At 39.2% G+C, this 23,355-nt stretch overlaps 1 protein-coding gene across 1 annotated transcript in view; it reads left to right on the top strand.

Annotated features, from left to right (window-relative positions):
• Nucleotides 1–23,355, top strand: part of EFR3A (EFR3 homolog A) — a 2,300,516-nt gene that overhangs the window by 544,253 nt on the left and 1,732,908 nt on the right. Inside the window, exon 6 of the mRNA XM_044066245.1 lies at nucleotides 11,709–11,830. Within this exon, the coding sequence (XP_043922180.1) occupies nucleotides 11,709–11,830 (122 nt within the window). The remainder of the gene's footprint in view (nucleotides 1–11,708; nucleotides 11,831–23,355) is intronic.

Genomic DNA, 23,355 nt, shown 5'->3' with positions numbered 1-23,355 from the left:
TTCAGTCTTTCTTGCCGTGCGGTGCAAAGCAGTTTGTTAGTTGTTGGTTGGCGTTTTCAAGACAACGTGATGTGATTGTCGTCGGTCCGAAGTTTTCTACTTCTCTTCTCAAAGCTAAGTACCCCATTGGGGAAACCTTTTTCTTGCTCCTCCGATGTCAGCAAAAGTTAATAATTGTGTATCGTGTGGAAAACAAATACCTCATAAAGATTTCCACTCTTACTGTCTACCTTGCTTAGGCCCTGACCACGACGTTTCTTGTTGTCGGTTCTGTGCCAGGTTTAATTCTCGCACTATCAAGCGTAGGTACGATTGGGCCTTGAATTACTTCGGTAGACAATTTAATTATAGAATGTCGTCGGAACCGACTACCGGATTACAGAAGAAGCGCAAAGACAAGGACAGGCCTCCGAGGTCCAAACAGGATACGTTGCAGCCAGAGCCAGCTTCGGGTTCGGCGGTCGTCAGTGAGGCGCTTTTGCAGCCCCTGTCGTCCGCCACTTCAGAACCGATGGCCGACACGGACTCACATGGTGAGCCGACTAGGCCTAGTAATTTGTCTGCTGCAGGACCTTCGGACGTCGCTCCTTCAGATGGGTCCGGAACCGCTGTGCAGGTACCGGCTTCTGAGGGGGTCTTCAGGCCTACACACATTACTATCTCTACAAAGACAAAAGCTAAGTCAAAGACTCCTGTTAAACCCAGACATTCTGCTCAAGCTTCTTCGGATTCAGCCCCTAAGACTCAGAAGCAATTACTTCGGATGGCTGAGGATTTATTAACTATGATAAGGGGCTCTCACCCTCCTCCTGAGAAAAGACCTAGACAGGATATCCCTTATGATTCTTCTGATCAGGCTTCTGTATCTTCTGTTTCTTCCTCTGATCAGGATTACTCCTTCCCTCCTTATGAGGATTTGGATGCAGAGAATTCTGTTCCCTCTGCCTCCCCCCCTGAAGATTTCTCTTTTAGGGAAACCTTGCTTGAGATGAGGGAGCATTTTCATTGGGAAGGTCAGGATTATTCTGCTTACAAAAAGAGACTCGGGGAATTCCTTCTTCTCCCTCAGCACAGGCCTTTAGCTATTCCTCCTGTACTTGACATTGTGGATGATGCCTTCTCTGAAGCTAACTTGAATCCTGATTCCATGCCGCCTGCTCCTTCTAAGCCTGATAGATTTTACAGGGTCCCTGATTCTCATCAATTCTTATTCAAGAACCCTTCTGCTGATCCTGAAACTATTTCGCAAGGGTCCAAGGCTGCCTCCTCTAAGAATCCTATCCCCTCTGAGAAGGATTCTCGTGCCTTGGACAGGTGGAGCAAAAAGGTTTATACTTCAGCCACCCTTTCTATTAGAGCTTTAAACTGCCAGTTTCACATGTTTAAGTATCAGAAGTTTCTTTTATCTGTTTTAAAACAAAGGATTTCTGCCCTTCCTGCATGTGCTGAGGACAAGGAATTACAGGATGTGTTGCATGCTACTGAACAAGTCAGCAAACATAGTTTACACTGTGGTTTTGATGCCTTAGAGGCTTCTTGCAGGGCGGCTGCCTCTGGTACTGTTATCAGGAGACATGCCTGACTTCGTGAGCAAAATCTACCTGAGCAAGTTAAGGCAAAATTGCTAGATGCCCCTGTTCAGCATGATGTCTTATTTGGGTCTAAGGCTGAGGAGGTTATTAAAAAGATGGAAGAAAAAGCCAAGTCTATGCAGACTGTAAAAGATTTCTTGCAAGTTCAGCCTCCTAGATTTTCTAGAAATTGGCCCTCCAAAAATTGGTCTTTTCCCACCTCTGACAGGCCTCAAAGGGGAAGATATAGACGCTCCAGAGGTAGGGCGCAGGCTCAGGCCTCCTACAGATCTAGACAGTGGACTGCTTCTTCACCTAGAAGGGGAGAAGACAGATCTCAAACCCAAAGAAAGCAGACTCAATGACTCCCTCTGTTGGGCTTCAGGTCCTCCTTCCCTGGATGCCCCTCTCGGAGGAAAACTTTCTCTTTTTTACCAAAATTGGACTCACATTACCCAGGACAAATGGGTGTTAGACGTGATTTTGAAAGGCTACAGATTCCACTTTCACACTCTGCCAAGGCCTTCAGGCTGGCCAGATCTGCCAAAACATCAATGGACAGAGGCCTTAAATCAAGTGGACGCCTTATTAGCCTTAAGGGCCATAGAACCTGTTCCACCTCTAGAGGTGGGGAAAGGTTTTTATTCAAGACTTTTTCTGGTCCCAAGAAAACAAAACTCCTGGAGACCTATTCTGGGCCTCTCAATATTAAACACCTTTTTGGAAATTCCAAAATTCAAGATGCTTACACTTCAACAACTTCTTTCAATGCTCGCACAAGATTCTTGGATGGTAACATTGGACTTAAAAGAGGCCTACTTACACGTCCCCATAAGGCAACATTGCAGAAAGTACCTCAGATTCAAGGCAGGCTCGAGACACTTCCAATTCTCTGTACTGCCATTTGGCTTATCTACTGCGCCCAGAGTTTTTACCAAATGCCTGGCTCCAGTAGTAGCTTACTGCAGACTTCAGGGGATTCAGATTTACCCCTATCTGGACGACTGTCTAATTCAGGCAGACAACAAAGACCTTCTACTTCAACATCTGCATTTTGTTCAACGTCTTCTCCTACTACTGGGATTCTCAGTGAACATAAAAAAAGTCACATTTGATTCCGTCTTAACAAATGATCTTCTTGGGAGCTCTTTTGGACACAAGTTTACAGAATGCCTTCCTCACTCCAGAAAAACAGTTACAGCTGGCTTCAATCTTCAAGACCTTGGCAGCATTGACTCAGCTCACTGCAAGGAAATTCCTGCAGGCTCTGGGCTACATGGCCTCTTGCATCCTGTTGATTCCAAATGCGAGGCTTCATATGAGGAAACTTCAATGGTACCTAAAGAGTGTATGGTCTCAACATTGCCACAGTCTGGATACAATGATTCCACTGATTCCCTGCCTCCAGAAGGAATTCCTTTGGTGGTCCAGGGCGTGTGTTTGAACGAAGGCAAGCCCTTTCGTCTGCCTCATCCTACTCAGACCATAACCACGGACGCCTCGGATTATGCATGGGGAGCTCATTTTCTAGACAAATGCCAACAAGGTTCTTGGACAAACAAACACCTTCTATGGCACATCAACTTGAAAGAAATGTTAGCAGTTGCCTCTCTTTTGCACCAGGTCCTTCCACAAGACAGCTTGGAAAGTGGACGCCCTGTCATTCAGTTGGAGGAATCTTTCGGGATATGCCTTCCCTCCACTTCCTCTTCTGCCTCGGGTATTACTAAAGATAAAGCTGGACAAACCCAGACTAATCATTTTGATAGCTCCAAATTGGCCTCGTCAGTTTTGGTACCCTACTCTACTGCATCTTTCCTTGGTACCTCCTTGGAATCTTCCTCTGACCCATTCTCTACTGTCCCAGCATCAGGGTCAGGTATTTCACTCTCAAATCAAGACTCTCTGTCTGGCAGCTTGGCTCATCAAAGGCAATTGATCCCTTCTTCTCTTCCTAAACAAGTTCTGGATGTTCTTTTGGAAGCCAGGCGTCCTAGTACTAGGAAATCTTATGCTTCTAAATGGAAAAGATTTTGTATTTGGATGCAGGATCGTGGCTCTGATCCTTTAATACCAGATATCTCATCTATCTTACTTTATCTCTCAGACCTTTTGATTAAAGGTCTTTCATTTTCTTCCATTAAAATTCATGCTTCTGCTATTTCGGCACATTTCAATTGTGATCCTCCCATTTTTTCCCACCAGCTGGTCAGACAATTTCTGAGAGGAGCTAAGAATTTAAAACCCCCTAGAACTCCTCCTGTTCCTTCTTGGGATCTCAATTATGTTTTGGAAAAACTTACTTTGCCTCCTTTTGAGCCTGCTGCCTCTGCAGACATTAAGTTCTTATCCTGGAAGACAGCTATCTTGTTGGCCTTGACTTCTGCCAGAAGGGTGTCTGAGCTACAAGCCCTCATGGCCGTGGAACCATACCTCATCTTCCATCAGGACAGAGTTTCCTTGAGGACCAATCCTACATTTATGCCTAAGGTAGTTTCTAAAGTGGCTCTAAATCAGACTATTCACCTTCCTACCTTTTTTCCTAAACCCCAAAATAGGGGGGAAAGGATTTTGCATTCATTAGACGTACACAGGCAGCTACGTTTTTACCTGGACAAAACTAAAAGTTTCAGAAAATCAGATCAATTGCTTATCTCTTTTGCTTCCAGTTCTCTTGGTAAAGCCATTTCTAAGCAAACTATTTCCAAATGGATTGCTCATGGAATAAGATATTGTTACTCTCTTTATGGGAAACAAATTCCAGGTACCGTCAGGACTCATTCTACTAGGGCAGCTGCCACTTCAGCAGCCTTCAGACCCGGGCTGCACTTTTCTTATAAGAATGATAAAGGTGGTACCGCAGTTGAATACGTAAGAGTGCTGTTAGGTCTAGAAAAGAAGAGTACAGAGAGGATTAAGCACTTTTGAGATGGTAAAGATATATTATAAAGATTACAAAAAACAAACTGAGCAAAATAGCTACTGCATGCGGAAAATATGTCTTGAACCAACTACTAGTATATGCAGATACTGAGCCAATTGGAAAAACATCATTTAGAAGAAACCTCAGACAGTTATGCAGTCACAGATAAAAATATAGCGAGCAGCACCCTGTCGTGGGTCTGTAATGTGATTCTATCCACCAGTAACAGCACAATTATATAGAAATAATTCGACACCCAGTATGAGCTGTCTACACACAACACATTTACATGAATAACATTAGTGAACAATGTGCAGCTATACAAACAGACCATACTATTATACTAAAAACAACTTGGTGCAGACAAAATGCTAGCATGCCATAGTAACTTCCAATAATAATGATACCCTGCCACATCACTCTAGCTGTATTCATTACATGAGAAATCTAGTGCAAAGGGTAGCCCAATGTCCGGCCAGTATACCAAAGCCTTTGAAATTTGTAGACATTGTGTGTCACATATATGTTCCCCAGGAAAGGCATAGGCCATAAAGGTGGAGTACGGACATACATACATCATAACGTCTGTGCCAGTAGTCTGAATGCCATCACTGAACGTCAGTCTGAATGCTCCTTCTGTGCTGGTTACTGAGCTGTGTTTCAGATAAGTGCCACATTGGGGTTTCTTCCTATCTCCTGTTTTTATTTTGATGTGTTTACTTGTCATTCAGAAAGGGAAAATGTCAGTGTGGGAGGAAAATTCCCATAAAAAGTGTCATGAGCAGTGTCTCTTCTGTTTGAGTATTTCTCACAACCATACACAGCGTTCTGTCTGCCAAGGGTTTGTCCATAAGACCCTTTGTAGTTCTCTCATTCTTATCGAACTACCTAGACAACCATCTTCTAAAATTGCTACAATAAGGTGCTATGGCTGCATCTTCTATTCCAAAGGTTGGCTATCTGCCAAGAAAAAAGGCCAAAAAAACTCAAGTCTGATTTGGCTGCTTTTACTGCCTCCCCTGGACATCTCTCTCTCTCAAGGTGGTGAAAGCGCAAAGGGTCATCTAGTTGTTGTTTCATATTTTTCTGCTGTGATCCTGTTGGTGGCCATCATGGATCTGACATCTTGCATGTCCTCGGGGACTTTACAAACATCCGCTTCAGATGTTGAAGGGGGAATCTCAGCTGATTAAACCTAAGGGACCAAGGGGGATGCCACAAATTCTAGTTTGGGAGGATATTCCTACTATGTTGGTTGAGTGTTGGCAAGGGTCTGAACCTCCTAGGATTTTTCAGGCAAATGCCCCTCAAAAGAAAAAACAAAAAAAATCATATTTCCCCTGCTGTTAAAGATCTCCAGCGTGAAAGGCAGGATTTTACGCAGGGGTTGTTTAATGCCTTAATAACTTTATAACCTCCTCAAGGTGTCTCTGTGCCTGCTCATCCCTGGTCATCTGTTTGTCTTAAGAGGCCCAGAGAGCAGGACGATTTGGATTCTGGGGAAGAGTCTTTGGCATATTCTTCTCAAATCCCTTCTCCTGTGGATTATGGCTCTAAAGAAGAGGATTCTATTAGTCCAGATTCTCCCTTAGACAAACTCTCTTTTGGGGACACTATTTCTCACATGATGGAATATTTCAAATGGGACTTTTCTCAGGTTTCTGATATTCAGAAGAGATATTTTGAACTTCTCCAGATGGAATCTCCCAAACATTTTTTGTTCCTCCAGTTTTGGTTGCCAGTCTCTGTCACTCATGAGTCTCAGCCTCCAGCCCCCAAGAAACATGACAGATTTTACAAGGTGCCTGATGATTAAAAATTTTTGTGCAGATGTCCTTCTGCTGATCCTTCTTAAGTGTCTGTCTCTTCTGACAAACTTTATAAACGTTTATCACATAATAAACTAATTCTTTCTGATAAGGATAGTAGAGCCATGGAAAGTCTTGGCAAAAAGGTCTATACTGCAGCCACCCTCGCTTTTAGGGCTATTAATTACAAGACTCATATGACCAGGTATATTTTAGCCCTTCTTTCCCAAGCTTCCCAGGCACTTTCTGACCTACCTGGTCCAGAAGAGAAGGCCTTGGCCCTTTCATTATTTGGTTCTACCTCTCAAGTGGCTTGTCACTCTATTAAATGTAGTTATGATGCAGCTGATGCTTCCTCTAGGGCTGCTGCATTTGGTTCTGTTTTGAGATTTTAATTTTGGCTTCATCTTCAGTCTTTACCTGATGACATTAAAGCTAAATTATTGGAAGCCCGTCTTGAAAATAAGAACCTTTTTAGCTCTGCTACTGCTAAGCTTTTGAGGTCCCTCCAGGACAAAGGTAAGCCCCTGCAGGAATTGAATTTTTTTTTGTTTCTCCTATCCCTAAATTACAGAGGAATTATCCATCCAAATCTGCCTTTGTTTGCAGACAGTCTTGCCCTCCACCTAAAAGTAAAAAGAGTTCTAGTTGTGTGTACCCCCTGCTAAGTCTACTGAGACTCCTACTTCTTAGAATCCTCCTTTTTAAGACAAAGCATGTTCTATCTGTCAGTTTGCTTCCCCATTTCTTAGGCCAGGTTCCTTTATCCCTTCATCTTTCCCAGTTGGTTAAGGGTCACTTAAGATTCTTGGATTTTGTCCATCATTCACCAAGGATATTTCATGGTGTGGAACACCCTTCCTCCTTTTCTTGGCATCCATCAACCTTCTCAGTAATAGCTTCCTTTCTATCCAGAACTGCTTCAGGCCCTTCTGGCTAAGGGTACCATTCAAGTTGTGTCTCCTTCCCAGGAAAGAAAAAGTTTTTATTCCAGGATGTTCCTGGTTCCCAGAAAGGAAGGCACCTGGAGACCCATTTTGGACCTTTCCCAGCTCAACACCTTTCTAAAGGTCCCTTCCTTTTGGATGTTGACTCTTCAAACACTATTCCATCTTGTTCCCCAGACCTTCTTGGTATCCCTGGACCCCAAGGATGCTTACCTTCAAATCCCCGTCCATCCCCTTTTCAGGACGTTTTTAGGTTTCTCTGTTTCTTCTGTGTATTTTAAGTTCTTTACTTTGCCATTTGGCCTCTCTAATGCTGCAAGGGCATTCACCAAAGGCCTTGCTCCTGTCAATACCTTGTCCAGGATGAGAGGGGTTCAGATTTTTCCTTATCTAGACAACCTGCTCATTCAGGCCAGCATGTCTTGATTACCACTCTAGTTGTATCTTTGAATTTGTGAATCACTTATTTTTTTACTAATTGCTCTAAATGTATTGCAAATAGGTGAAAAGGATGTCCGTGCCTGGTTCCTTTGTTCATTACTGAAAAAGCCCAATTAGTTACTTTGCAAATGCAAGAAAGAGCAACCAAGTTTTGTTTTCTTTTATTTTATGTCTTTTTGCATAAAAATGTCTGTAGCGCAATTTCATACCTCATATCTTTACTTTTTGTTTTCACTGAACTGCTTGTAAGTACCCCATTGGAAGTTAAATACATTTTATTTCACAAATGAATAGATCATTTAGAACATATTGTCCAGGCCTCTTATAATTTGCCTGTACTACAGGCTGTTTGTCTTCAACCAGAAACAGGTGCTAATGGAAAAATCCAGAGTTGCTTTGCAAATGCATGAAAAAAACTTCCATGTTAATTTTTTTAATTTTCACTTGCTTTTAAGTAATTTACTTAAAAATGCATATAGCTTGAAACTAAACCATTAATCCAGGATCAATTAATTTCATTTATAATAGGATCATTACACATTTATATTTTCCAGCAGCCAAAGATTACAACATTATATTAACTTTGATTTACTACTTTCCATCTTTTCATATCTTATCACAATGTAAAGCCTGGATACATTACAACTAAGAAAGATTACTCTATCACCAGCCTGTTTAGCAGTCAGTCATTAATAAAACTTCCCTTCCCCCAATTCACCTTAAAATTAAGAGCAAAAGCTTTTAAACTTAGTCACATCTGCAGTCCATTCAGTGTCCTTCTAAACATTATTGACATAAAGTGGGGTTTATTCTTTACTCTTCACCCATCAGTTTCACACAGTCAACAGATACCAGGTCTTTTTCATCCCCGGTTTACTATTACAAGGTCGAACGGCACTCCTTCGACTGTCGTATAGTCGCAACGGAAGGTCGAAACTGATAATCGCAAACTCAAAAAAACAATCTAGGAATGGGTTTCAACATGGGTCGAGGTAGGGGAGATGTTTGTAGTTCAGAATAATACGAACACCTACCTCAACCCATGTTAACACCGTTCCTAGATTGATTTTTTGACTTTGACATTCGACATTTACGACCTTCCGTTGTCGACTATACGACAGTCGGAGTGCCGTTCGACCTTGTAATAGTAAACCTCATCCCCTTCTTGCATAGCCATAGCTCAAATGCCTAGACTAAAATCTAGTGGTATTGCTGCTTTACAGTTTTCCCACTTATAAAACTCACTTTGTTGTTGGTCTTCTTCCTGAGTACTGTATTTTTGCAACACTGATCTCTGGTTTGAGGCCAAGGTACACCCAATTTTGTGGTGAGCTACTGGGCATTTTTCTGTCACTTGCATTTTCATTTGCAACAATGGAAAAGGTTTTACTGACAGAATATCTCTTTCTGGAGTTTCAAATTGATAGAAGATTGAGAAGCAGAGTCTCTTTCAGTTTGCTGACTCATTTTTTGTTGATTAAACTGTATTTCCTCCGTAACCTGTTATGCTTTCAAAAACTTAGTTAATCCTTCAGGAAACATACATTCTGTAGGCATCTGGGTATAGCAACTTGAATTTCACACCTGCCTTTTGATATTCCAGTTGCCTGGAAATCCATGAATCTGATGTTAATCTTCATTCATTCATGATGAATGGGTTTCAGTTTTGTCCTCGGAACTGACTCTGCCAATATACAAGCTCACGTCAGCCAAAAACACTCCAGCTAAGAATACCCACAGTGCCCCCTCTCCTTATCTCCTCAGATCTCATTTGCCGCATAGAGTTCAAGACGCATCAGGCCAGTTCTCAAGCTAAGTGCTTCATTTTATTTAAAAATCCTTTAACTTTTTCAGTCTAAAATTATGTTTAGTCCTTAAACTTTAGTCATCTATAGTTATTAATAGTTTATTTCTCTTTTTTTTACCTTTACCTTTTGGTATTTCTTTATATCATCGTTGGTACAAGCCCCTCGCTTCTACCCTTTGGTATTTTTGAATACCATCATTGGTGTTCTCCACCTTTCCTTACCCTTTTGGTATACTTTCTTTACAATTGTTGGTAATAATATTTATAATAATAAAATGTATAGTTTGTTTACTGTTGAGTGTGTGTCAGCATATTATTTGTGATAGATACTCCTGTAAAACTGCTGCCTATTTTGTTCATATTTTGCCCATATTTTTGTTGATATTTTGTTGTGTGTTGAGAACGCCTTTTCTATAATGTCTGATAAAAAGGGCACTACAGGGTTTAAGCAGTATGATAAATGTGCCAGGAAAATGCCAAATTCTGACGGACATTTGTCATTTTTCTGTCACTTACATTTTCCTTTGCAACAATGGAAAAGGTTTTACTGACAACATATGTCTTTCTGGGGTTTCAAATTGACAGAAGGTGGAGAAGCAAAGTCTCTTTCAGTTTGCTGACTCATTTTTTGCTGATTAAACTTTATTTCCTCAGTAACCTGTTATGCTTTTAAAAACTTTGTTGATCCTTCAGGAAACATACATTCTGAAGGCATCTTGGGCATAGCAACTTGAATTTTACACCTGCCTCTTGATATTCCAGTTACCTGGAAAACCATGGTTCTCTTTTGTGTGTTGTGCTGTGAGTAGACATTACCACAAACAATATGGCATCCTCAATTTCTAGTACATCTACCACAGTATTGGAAGGAGCAACTCTTTCTACTGATATGATTGCATCTTTACTGTTGGAGGTCTTTGCTAACTTGTGAGGGCCAGATTTAGGGCAAGCACACAATGTGCCTTCTCAATTAGAAAATCTTGCTGTGGAGCAGCAGTCCAGTTGCTTTTTTGTACATTCGTAAAACAAATGTATTCCACTCCTTCCAGTTTGTAAGTATACAACTGTATTATTATTAGGGCCATACTGGAGAATTTAGATAATTACTTCTTTTGTAAACACTGCCGATAGTAATTTAAAACCTCTTCACATTTTTTTTTTTTACATTTTACCTCCGTCAAGTTGTTTTGCTTTTATTCATATCAGATAGTACATATGCGTAAAGTAAAGATGGTTGGCTCGAGAACAGTTGTATTTAAGGGGAGGGAGTTGGCTTCTTTCATTGCTTTAAAATATAGCATGAATCATGTTATTCAACCAGTCAGCATCCAGGTCTCATTGTAAAAAAATAATTGATCTGGGATTGGAGATCTGTCATCATTAACTTTTGGACTGTAACTGTCAGGGCTTTAGTTATCCTGACAATAAAAGCTTTGCCAAGCCACCTGAATGTATTCTGAAAAATAAAACATTTTATAATGCTTCAGAATTAATACTGCTTGCTTTTGTCAAGACATGCAAGTCCTGAATCATATACTTTTGGGATAGACAGAAAAGAGAAATTTTACATTGCCTGCAAGAACTATACTTTAGACTGGAATTTATTAGGAAAAATATTGTAAGGGACAGAGTGAATAAAAAGTGATGGTCCTTTGAACATGAAGTAGAATTGTATAATCATTAAGATTATTAGTCATTTATGTGAAATTGAGCATGTGGTACATCTCAGCTGTGGATGTTGCACGGGGCCATTCAGGGAAGTATTGCATGTCATAGTAATGTTGACAGCTGAGAAGATTAGAACTCTGTAGGATAGAAGTAATAAAGAAATTGCCCTGTCTGGCAGACAACATTTTAGTTTCTTTAGAGGGGTACATCTTATTGGGCAAATGACCTGATTCAGTCTGTACATGCTTTCTGACTTTGGTGATTCAGGTTTAATTGCTATGCAACTGGAAAACTTTGCTTGTGGTATTTTCACAGAATGCTTGGATCTAGTATGCACAAACATGTCCAATTGCATAGAGACATAAAAAGACCTTCACATCCAGAGAATGCTGGTGTATTACTTTTGTAGTGGAAGCAAAGTAGTTATGTATCTTGTTATATTCAGCATGAGGAGAACACTGCTAAAGCATGGTTGCAATCTGTTGGATAGAGATTTGCATAAATTTCCATTTTTTTAAATTTTGTTAATTATTTCCTCTCTAGTTTGTCAAATTTGCCAACATTGAAGAAGATACACCTTCATACCACAGACGCTATGATTTCTTTGTTTCTCGGTTCAGTGCCATGTGTCACTCTTGCCATGACAATTTGGAAACAAGAACAAAGTAAGTACTAATTTTATATGCTAGATTAAAGGCAGCTTTTATAAGTCTGCCTATTTGTATTTTAGGGGTATAGTCCTCTCTAACAGGATTCGCTTTATGCTTGGATTTCTTGAGTGTTTTTGCAGATATTCATGTTAACAAGAAGTAGTAAAGGCATACAGGAGCAGTTTGTTGTGCAACAGAAGTTTAGAAAAAATGTCCTTAAAGGTGTAAGTTTGAAACCCTAGCAGACAAATTGAGATGAATGACAGTTCATGAAGACAAGCACAACACCAGGAGAGCTGTCTGTATATTTTACCCAAGTCTCAGTAACTACACAGACATAGATCAGGCAAGTCATTGTTTAGAGTTCTGGCACTGAGTAGATCAACCCTAATGTGATCTGATCTTTCTTTGGACTGATACGTCAGCTATGTTGAAATGTTCATCAACTGGACTTCCCCTAAAATGACAGTATTGGGGCAACAAAGACTTCAGCCATTATGTGGAAGCGTTTGAACGAGACATGCAGCCCGTTCTTAGCAAAGCAAGCTGGGCTGTTAGGCATATCGTCTCATGCTGACACATACTGAATCCCCCTGGAATGACAGCAGATATTCAGCCAATTATTGAAGCCAATTATCTTTTCTTTATATCTAAGCTTAATTCAGGATGAAGGAAGAATTCCATTCAAGCCCAGTGCCTTACCTGCTTTTGTAACATGCATGGAAAGTTCTAACGTGTCTCTCCGTATGTCCTTTAGGGATTTTACATCTCAAGTTGCTCACTCTTGCATGTACCACTACCTTGTCATAGTCATATTTGTTAAGGGCTAGGGTCCTTAGGGCCCTGGTAATGTCATTAATCCTCTTTCCTGAAAGACAGCCCACTGTAACTCTCCTTGTCCAGCCTTGTAAGGGAGAGTCTGTATGCCTGAAAATAGTCACCTGTCTTTGCCAATGTTTGCCTAATCATTGTAGGCCTTTTACTTACTTACCACAGCCAGGTAGACAAAATACAAACATCAGACCGACACCCATGCCCACACTTACTGTTACTGGTAGTCATCTACTTACAAGCCTTTGCCATTAAGGTCCCGTAAGCTGGCAGCACATCCCAGAAATGTCTTGGTCATTGGTGGATTATAAGTACTACAAATACAACACCCCACTAGGCTGACAAATGATTGGGTTATAGTTACCTGACTCTTTGATGTAGGATTAGGGATGTCACTAGGGCATTGGGTTTCTGCATCACCCCAGATAAAATTATGATTTTGTAGTTTGTCCTTGTAGTAGTGAATTATCTTACGCATTCCACCTTGAGAGCCACACAGAGAGACACTGAGTTCTTTGGTACTGTCTTTAAAGAATAAATTCAGGGATAAAGTAATTGGCTTCAATAATTGGCTAGTAAGTCAGTGTCATTATAGGGAGAGCCACTGTATGCCTGTATGGGATGAAATGGTCAGCAGACCTCCCCCAACATTGCTAGCGTTTTGATGTGTAGCTTAAACTCCTCCAGTTTCACATACTCGTTAACACATTTGATACACCAATAGTATCTTTTTTGGACAATGTTCACGTGATGGACATCACAATTGAGACATTTCTGTTGTGTGTATTATTACAGTAGCATTGCTGAATGCCAGAGGCTATGCAAAAACATCTGTGTACTTCAGGCCTTTCTTATCCTCTATGACATTAGCATTTGTGTAATTACCAAATCCTGGTTTCAGTTTAAGTGTAGGACTCTGTTTGTTCCAGAATACAAAGCTATTTCGAAGCTTGGAGTTAACCATGCATTCAAATCCACAGGCAGCTGCTGGGGCATATATATATATATATATATATATATATATATATATATATATATATATATATATATATATATATCCCGCGGTGGTGGTGCTGCGGTAACGATGCTGTCCGGTTCGATTCTCAGCTAAGAGCGTCTTCTGTGTGGAGACATGCGTGAATGGGCGTACCTTCGTTGAAGGTTGTGCGTCAGGGCTGGTAACTCGGCACGTAAAAATCAACTACCAGTCATTAGTGGACCGGAGTTCCGCTGTGGCGACACCTAACTGGGAAAAGCCAAAAGACACAACAACATATATAATATATATATAGCTATAGATATGTGTATGTGTGTGTGTGTGTGTGTGTGTGTGTGTGTGTGTGTGTATATATATATATATATATATATATATATATATATTTATATATATATATATATATATATATATATATATATATATGCATACATCCCTGCCATCTCTCACCAGGTTCCATGTAATACAAACTGAGCTTCTGGCTGAAGTCCTAATTCAATAAAATGATTCACATTTTAGCCAATTACTTAAGTACACATGCCACTTATTAGATGTATAAATGAATGATACGATTAAGTTGTATTATTTGTAATTAAGTTATAACTACTTAAATAGTTGGATGCACAATTAGGGACAGACAAAGAGATGCAGATATCTGAATGGAAGTAGCCCCATCTGCATTGAAGGTCAAAGAGAACAGAGTATAGTGGTCTGGTCATATGTGCAAGAAAACAGAAGATGATTTGGTAAAGTCAAGGAGAAGGCAATAGGAGATGAAGGTGTCCAGAGAAGAGATGGATGGATTGATTTGTGCAAGAGTAGTTCTGCTACAGTCAAGCATGACTGTCAAAGAAAGTAGGAGAGTCACTGACTAAAAAGTGATGGCGACTATTGATATGACATTCTGATCCAATGTAAAAATGGGGAAAAGTGGGTTGATGATGATAATTATAGCCAATTATAAAACCCGTTTGTTGCTCCTTCTGAGCATGCTGAATACCTTAACCAGTTAGAAGATTTAACCATCAAACTAACTTTCTTTTGGATGAGTTTGATGAGCCACACAAAAACTAACAGACATATACCATCAAAAAAATATGACAGTTTACAGAAAGAATATGTGATAATGGTGCAGGTAAATTGGGCCTCCAAACATAGAAACAGTCCAAAGCAAAGTGATGGAAGGCACCAAACCACAGCCGATAAAATCATACAAAATTTTATTACAAAACGAACAGGTGAGCGCTTTTGTAGCCAAAGCTGCGTCATCAGACAAATAACTGTTATTCACTGCTGTTTAATGATGGATGGAATTAATTTAAATAGCAATGAATGCAACAGTCATATGGTTTGGTTTGATGCCTTCCATCAAGTATGTTTTTTTCTGGGGTTTGTAAATGCAGATGTATTTGACCAAATTGTCCAAAATGACCACCAGGGATGCTAATCTTCTTGATTTTGTAATCCCATCTGGCCATCTCACTGTGGCATTCTTCCTGTAATTCTGCTTTGCAGCCACTAATATCTTTTCATTTAGGGATTACTCTAAAACTGATTGCTTTGCTTTTTAAAGGTATTGCTAATCACAAATGGTATAGCTTCCCAGCAAACCTTGTACATAAGGCTACAGCCACCTACTCTGAATTTTACTTCACCTTGGATGAATATATTAAAACTTATGTACCAGTCCCAACAAATGCATGGAACTACCACATCAGTGAAAATGTGTAATGAATAGAAAAAAGGTCATAGTCATCTCTAAATGATATCCATTTCAACATTATAAAAGGGATTCAAAACTGGTGAGTGTGTCCCTCAAGCTAATGCAAGGCCAACTATGAACCTCAGGTTACATCTAATTTAAAAGGCAACTGTAAGACCTTTTTCAGCTGTATTACGAAGCTTAGAAGCAACTAGCAATTTTTTAACAAACTTTTATTTAATGATACTGCCTTCTGTGGCCCCGAGGGCATTGCTAATGTTCTTGTGGGCAGATTTCCTTCCAACTTCATCCAAAACACATTTGCATCAGTCATATTTTCCTCCTAAAATCACTTTGAACTAAGTACTTTTTGAGCATTTCAGAATTACAAATGCCATTTCCATGGCTTCTGAAAATATCTCTGGATATTTGCTGAGAAGTGTTAAGTTCCATTTAGCAAAATCTCTCTGAATTTTTCTGCCTGTGTCTTTCCACTGGTTGCATCTGCAAGAGATAGCAAGCATCTGTTGTGTTCATGAGTGAATACTAGGCTAACTGCCTTGAAGGGTCATTTTAAGCCAAACCATTAACCTGAGGTCAGATTCAAACCTTGTACTTTGTTTCAATAAGGTAAAGACCTTAACCATTATGCCACCCCCCCCCCCCTTGTTGCTCTTACATAAAGGTAGTCCCTCTACTGACCTAGAGAATTGCAGGCCTGTTAGTCACTAGTATTATTTGAAAGTTTATGGACTGACTTTTATCTGCACCAACAAATGGCACTATAGGTGACCTTAAATCCTTGGATACACACTAGTTTGGCTTTGTAAAAGTCATATCATGCCTACTCAACCTAACATTGACCCGTGCAATAATTTACTGGATAAATATTTGGGGCTCTGCTGGATCCCATGCTGTCAAAGTCCAGGGAGGGTGCTGCTTCAGCTATGAGTCACCAGCAGTGCCCACCTTGACTTACTCTTGAACTCCATCATCTTTGGTAGTACTTCTCTGGGAAGAAAGCTGATCATCGGAGTATGGCTAACTAAGTTTGCTGGTAATTGCAAACTGGAGGCATTGGTTATCCCATTTTGATGCTCAAATTTCTGAGCTAGAGTTAGACCAGACAGACACTTGCCATGTTAATCATGAGCATACCATCTGTGCCACAAAATGTTGCTCAGTTTCTTGTGGTAAATCTTGCATCACTGCCACTTATGATATAGATAACTTTCCATTTTAATCTGATTGAATTATCAGAAACTTGTCCAGCTATGTCGATAAAAGACTTTCATTTGATCATCTTGTTTCAGTGGTGGATAGAAAATGCTTCTGTCTGGTATCTCCTCATGGTCCTAAGAAGTTCTAGTCCCACTGTATTCTGCCTTTATTATGCTCATCATTGAATGTTATGACTCATATGGTATGCACCTTGCTAAGCATCTAAACTTAAATAGAGGGCCCTCAGTGTTTCTTCACCAAAAAGATATCAGGCCTGCACTGATAAACTAAAAGCACTGTCTTTACTCAATAATCTCCTCTGCTTAGCCTTTTGTGCTCAGAATGACTGATCACTCTTTGACTTCTTTACCTAAACAAATCAGTGGTAAAGCAATCACCCACTCAAGAGACCTAAACTTTTACTACCTTAGCAGCAACACCAGATGTCATGACAGGTACATAACCCAACATATTCATGTTTCTGGAACAGGCTGCTGCTACATATCAAGCAGAGTTCTTCCCTAGTAACCTTTGAAACCTCCCTGGATGATTGGAAGGGTGATTGAAAACACACAAACATCAACATGATACAGTACCTTTAATTAGACCAACAGGTTTTGCCATTACTTTTTCAACTTTTGGGTTAGCATTAGCCGTTCATTTGGAGATGAATTTCAGTTCTTAAATATCCACTTGTGCCTAGAAAGGAAAGTACACATAATTTTGTTTCTTAGTGGCTAAAAAAAGACACTTGAAAAATGCCACTCTCCAGCTCAAATGCTTAATATGACAGCTACAGCTCAGAGATGAATAGTGTGTGTGTGTGTGTGTGTGTGTGTGTGTGTGTGTGTGTGTGTGTGTGTGTGTGTGTGTGTGTGTTACTCTGTGTGAACCTGAAAACTTTAGAATACCACATTATGGCTTGCCATAGAATTCAAGGTTCTCTGTATATGTTTAATCAAAATCAAATTCATTTAGCCAAGAAGTTTACATCTCGAGACTGCTTCTGAACATAATGAGAAAACTAAATCATAAATCAAAATACAGTAGGTGTGTGGGGAGATTAATTAAATCCAGAGTAGGATTTGTAATTTGTTAGCCTGTCTAAACAAGTAATCTCTGTGAAACAGATGTTTTGGTTAACAGAAATGTCAATTTGCAGTAATGTACAGTTCCCAGTGAAGTGATATGTAATGAAAAAGGCAGAGATTGTCAAGATACTAGGTTAGAAAAGTGGATATTTCTTGAATTTAGTACACTATAAAGCCTAACTGAAAGAAAAAGAGAGAAAAAAGAAAACAAATGTTGACTTGTCAGGCTAAGGTTCTAACAGATAACTATGAAGAGCAGTAGAATTAAACCATACTAAACAGTATTTTTGTTATACTGTTAACATTGCTTGACTATTAAGGCCTCAATGACTTCTAAGCTTATAGTTACAAATGTCCTTGACTAAAATATTACTTTATAGTACAGTAATTACTCTTGTCACGAATAAAACACAGGTGTCAAAACACAAACCCAGTTACTATTAACTTTCTGAGATAGTCAGCAGTTTGGATTCAAGGTAAATTGATCATAAAATCATGCATTATCAGAATAAGAAACATTTGTTGCCCTTCAGTTTACCTCATGCGTGTTCACTGTTAGTTGCTGAGAGGGAAGAGTTCTTAAATAATATAGTCTCTCCTAAAACCCATATCCATTTTCAAACCACTGACTGTCAGATTGGGAAATGTATTAGCGTAATCTCCATTTTTTTCAAAAGGTGCACAGAAGTGTCCTTGAAAAATTGTAACTGCAATGTTTGATGCAAAAGGATCACAGTGGGAAAATATCACTGGCTTGTCAGTCAATTTGCATGTAAGTGTGGATGATTAAATCACATAGTTATTAAAGGATTTGTTGGTCATTCAGTAGAATGGATGAAGTGGCTGAGCTTTTTTTTTTTTTTTTTTTTCCCTCAAGTGGCTGAGCTTCTTAATGGCCACCTTGTCTATAAGCTTAGTAAATACGAGTCACTGAATGTATAACATATAAGTATAAAAAGAGATGGTGGCAGTTATTGTAGCCATTGAGACATTCAAATGCATTCCACAATATGAGATTTGTAAACATCCTAATAGAGAGCAACACAGTAATGTTGTACATCAACAAACAAGTAGGAGCCTACTCCCACCTGGTCAGTGGATTACCAGTGTAAACATGGGATATCACCCAGGAGTCCGGACTGACATGCAAGCATGGGAGAATTCTTGAGCAGACCAGCTGATCAGTGTAGAAGTGAATCCATAAACATGGATGTTACACAGGGACATGTTTGTAGGTTTAGTTTATTGGTAGGATGTGCAAGAAGCAGGCCTTCTTCTTTGGAAAGCAAACAGCACAGGAAAATTTGCACCAGCATGGTGATTCTGAGGGCTTGGGCAACAGATTCTTTCTACATGACTTAGACAGGTCTATTTTTGTATGCAGATGGTAAAGGATGCTAAGCCAAAAATGCTACTTACAGTACCCTTTTGGCCCTTGCTACATTGACTTATCCTTTTACTGAGTTTGGTAAGGACAAAGTCAGTCCTGTAGCCTCAGCATGTGAACCTCTTGACTCATAACAAAAAGTCACTTATTTATCCTGGCTTCTTGTTGAAGTGTTGGGATTTATAATGTAGAGTCACAACACATACACACGCATACGCATACACACACACACACACACACACAAAAAGGAAAAAACAGGAGAAAAATGAAAGTCTGACATCACTGTCCTTCAATTTTGTTTTTTTTTTGTTTTTGTTTTTTTTTAATAGGTGGCAAGCCCCCCTTTCACCCTTTCATGTTGCGGGCAAGCCCCCAAGCACATCCTTATACATGCATGGTATACACACACACATATATATATATATATATATATATATATATATACACACATACATATACACACACACACACACACACACACACACACACACACATACACACACACACACACACACACACACACACCAACTCTGAGATCATCATACCTCGGAGAAAAGGGAATGTTCCGAGAAATGGCATTCTCGGACTTAATATATGTATGCCCAAATATTTGGCTTTTCGGTCTCTGCATTTACAGCACTCTGCATTCCAAGTCTCTGTATTTCAAATGGTTACCATTCATCCCAGCCTGAGGTCTCTAAGGCTGACAGCTTGGATGATTTAGCTGTTGATCCCATTATCCACTTTTTCAGTGGATGTGCTGTCCATTTTTGTGACATCTAGGGAATTGGATGCAAGAAAGTTATACTAAACTAAATTGAAGATCTTCTACCTTTGGAAGGTCAAGAAAGATTAGAACCTGAATGCTGCACCTTAGTCCTTGATCCTCGGATAACCCTGTTTTGTAAAGGTCTGTCAGGTATCTTTTCCGCAAGAAAGTATGTATTTCAGCCATCTTAGTTTGTCCTCTGTGGGATTCCCCCCTGTTGATGCCTTATAGCAGTTATTTTAAGGGGGGGAGGGGCCTACATTTGAGACTCCTTAGAGAAATAATTTTTCAGCATAGAGCCGTATTTATATTTTAGAAAAAGCTCATCATACCCCTCTTTGTGACAAGTTGCTTCCTCATCCATATGATTTCTCTACTGGAAGGTGATTTTCATGGTTGTAGTTACGTCATCTAGTAAAATTTAAGTTGCAGGGTCTCATATGGAAAAAAAACTCCGCCATCCTCCACAAGGATAGGGTTACCCTATGAGCTAATCCAACTTTCATGCTCAAGGTAATAACTGAATTATCTCTGAACTAGGTTATCCACCTTACTGTTTTTTTATCCATCATCCTAGAACAAAGGGGAAAGGATCCTACATTTCTTCCATGTGTATAGGAAATTGAGATTTTACTTGTGTGGACTAAAGGAAGTTAGAACGTCTTATCAGTTGTTCATTTCATTTGCTAAGGAAAGGGGGAAGGACAGTTTACTAACCAACCATGTCCAAATGGCTTGCTTACTGCATCCACTTCTGTTACTCTTTATGGCAAGACATTCCCCTGGGCATGTAAGGACCTATTCACCTACGGTCACTGTAGCCATCCCTGCCTTCTTTAATTGGATCAATGCACATTCCTCCCTGGAAGCAGCTTCCTGACCATCTGTTCACAAATTTTTCAAATATTGCAGTATGACTATTGTATTCAGGGTGAGTTATTGGTTTGCCACAACAGATCTACAGGAACTCCTACAGCCAACCAAACATATCCTCCCAAGGGCCAGCTGTACTTTGGTCCGTAAACACTAGCAATCTTCCCAAGAGTTATTACTAAATTAGTAAATTGTATGATGAACATAGTGCAGTTGTTTTAGGAGCTTAATTATAAGTATAGATATAAAAGTATGTTAACTGTTGCAGTGCCATTTCCCTCCTTCCATCCCCCCTTTTTTCTCCAGCTGTGTAGGAATCCTTGGGTGAGGGTAGATGCACTAATCACCCTAGTTTCTTTCATCCCTCTCTCTTCTTTTGACGAAGTCTTTCACTCATCATGGTTGACTTACAAATTGTAGAGACAGTTTGGGGTCTTCTGGTTGAACCATTTCCTTAGAGTTCCCCATCAGTGCAGACAATATTTTGGTACCAGGCCACCATAATTCAACCTGCCAAAGCAAGAAATAACTGAAGATAGCATTAACCAGTGTCCTAATATCCATTTAGGGGGGGATACCTACAGGGCCAGGATACTTCATGTGTGAAAGGGCCAGCTGCTTGAATTTCTGTGGCAGACGTTCCTAAGAATTATTAATGCAACAATGAATATACTTAAACATCTGCAGTCATGATAAGTTCATAACACAGCTGTACTTTACATTGTCTAAGTGGTATGAAATTAATTACCAGAATATAAGAAGATACTTTTGACTAGAGCAGCCAGGAAAATGCAGGTTTAGATGACTTGCAGAGTTGCTTTGTGGGTTTCATTTTATACTTTTGCAACACAAAGCAAGCTGGATGCAATTTCTTTGTCTGTGACTTCCTTCTGAGTGACAGAGATCACAGGTATATTTCCATGATGGCAAACAGAGGATAATCTTGAGATTCTCTACTACTGATTGATGTGAGTGGACCTCCTTACACCAGATATGAAAGTTTTATACTTAACTCATTCTCTCCAAATGGAGCTCAGGAACCTAAACCTTTTGACAGAATCAAATTATGTCCTCACACTTCAAACAAATGTTCATATATTTGGAACCATAGGGATTATGAAAGAAGTATAAATGACAAACTCTTGATCACATTTTTATAGTGGTAGTATTCTTTAGGTTTTAGGTCTTAAAACAAATTTTGTAAGTCACTGTAAACACATTATGTCTGTGTTACTTGGTTTTTAAGATATTTAGAAAAATATGAAACTTATATCAGTATGAATTAATATCACAAAAACAACAGTTAATATCTGTTTACCTGCACTAGACATAGACTAGGCATTTGAGTTTCCTGTTGTGTAAGCTTTAAGATGAAATCTTCTAAAACCTTGTATATAGCACGGTTTTGGAATTACTGATGCAAATATGAACAAACAATATTTGACATCTAAAGGCATCAGTAGGAGTTAACTGCAGATGCACCTGGAGGCGTCACTCGGATGTAATGACATAAATACAGATCATGATGAACAGCTCCATCCTCGTCAGCATACCTAACCTTATTCCCAGTGCCTCAAGGTAGACATGGTCAAGTCTCTTCCAACACCTTTGAATGGAACACCTGAAATCTGAGGAGGAAGCTTATTGGCAGAAGTTTGCTAATAAATTGAAGGGACTAGTAGCAAAGGAAAAGTTTAAATGTCAAGCTGACTGAATGCCAGTGGTCCTAGTACAGGTAGTTGATGAGCAAAGGTCTCCTCTTTCGGCTCTTTTGTTGTAAGTGCAAACTTTTTAACGTTTATCATTAGATCACTGTTGCAGTAGCCTAAATTATCTGGTTATTATATCTTCTGCAGGATATGACACACGTAACTTATAACACATACAATCTACTGCAACAATTATCGATTCAAACATATACTATTATGGTATGTTTATTTACACAACTGTACTTTTTCTTTATTCTTAGGACCTCTGGTCATTGTTTGTTCTGCTTGTTATCATTATGGTAAGAATGTATAGATACGATAGTTCAGTTTTACAAAAGATCATAATGCTTGCTTTATTTTTAATTAATAGCACCAAATACTAGGCTAGGGTTCCAATAATGAATCTGACTTCAGCTGTAATCAAAATATAAAACTTTAATAGAGTAAGCGCTTTTGCTTACTAGATGCTTCTTAAGACTAAATACAGTCAGTAAGAACCATTTACATTTAAATATCATTCATTAAACATTACAACCAATCAGTAAGAAAAAAAGATTCATAAAATCAAAGCACATGGATTTGTGAGAACCAGTCATAACGCAGGATTGAGCCACACCTCAAAACTATATCAGAGCTAAAATACATTTAAAACAGAAATACTTACATACAAACATGGAAGACATATATTAATCAAATAATAAAACATAATCCAACAAACCTATAATATTTAAAAAATTCCAAAGATATATACTCATTCAAAGTGAACCCATTCATAGAGTCATAACACATGGTTTAATAAAAAAAACAATCAAAAGCTAGCATTGAAATACGCCTCCAAAACTACATCTAGACTTAAAATATATTAAAAATAGATACATGCATAAAAAATATGTAAAAATCTATGCATTAATCAAATACAAATCATTATCTAGGAAGCCATATCAAATTTTAAAGCAGGCTTCA

The sequence above is a fragment of the Protopterus annectens genome, chromosome 3.part1, assembly GCF_019279795.1.
Source record: "Protopterus annectens isolate FY-2018-M chromosome 3.part1, PAN1.0, whole genome shotgun sequence".
Taxonomy (NCBI): domain Eukaryota; kingdom Metazoa; phylum Chordata; order Ceratodontiformes; family Protopteridae; genus Protopterus; species Protopterus annectens.
Note: the sequence above shows the minus strand (reverse complement) of the source record. Positions and strands in the feature narration are given on the sequence as shown.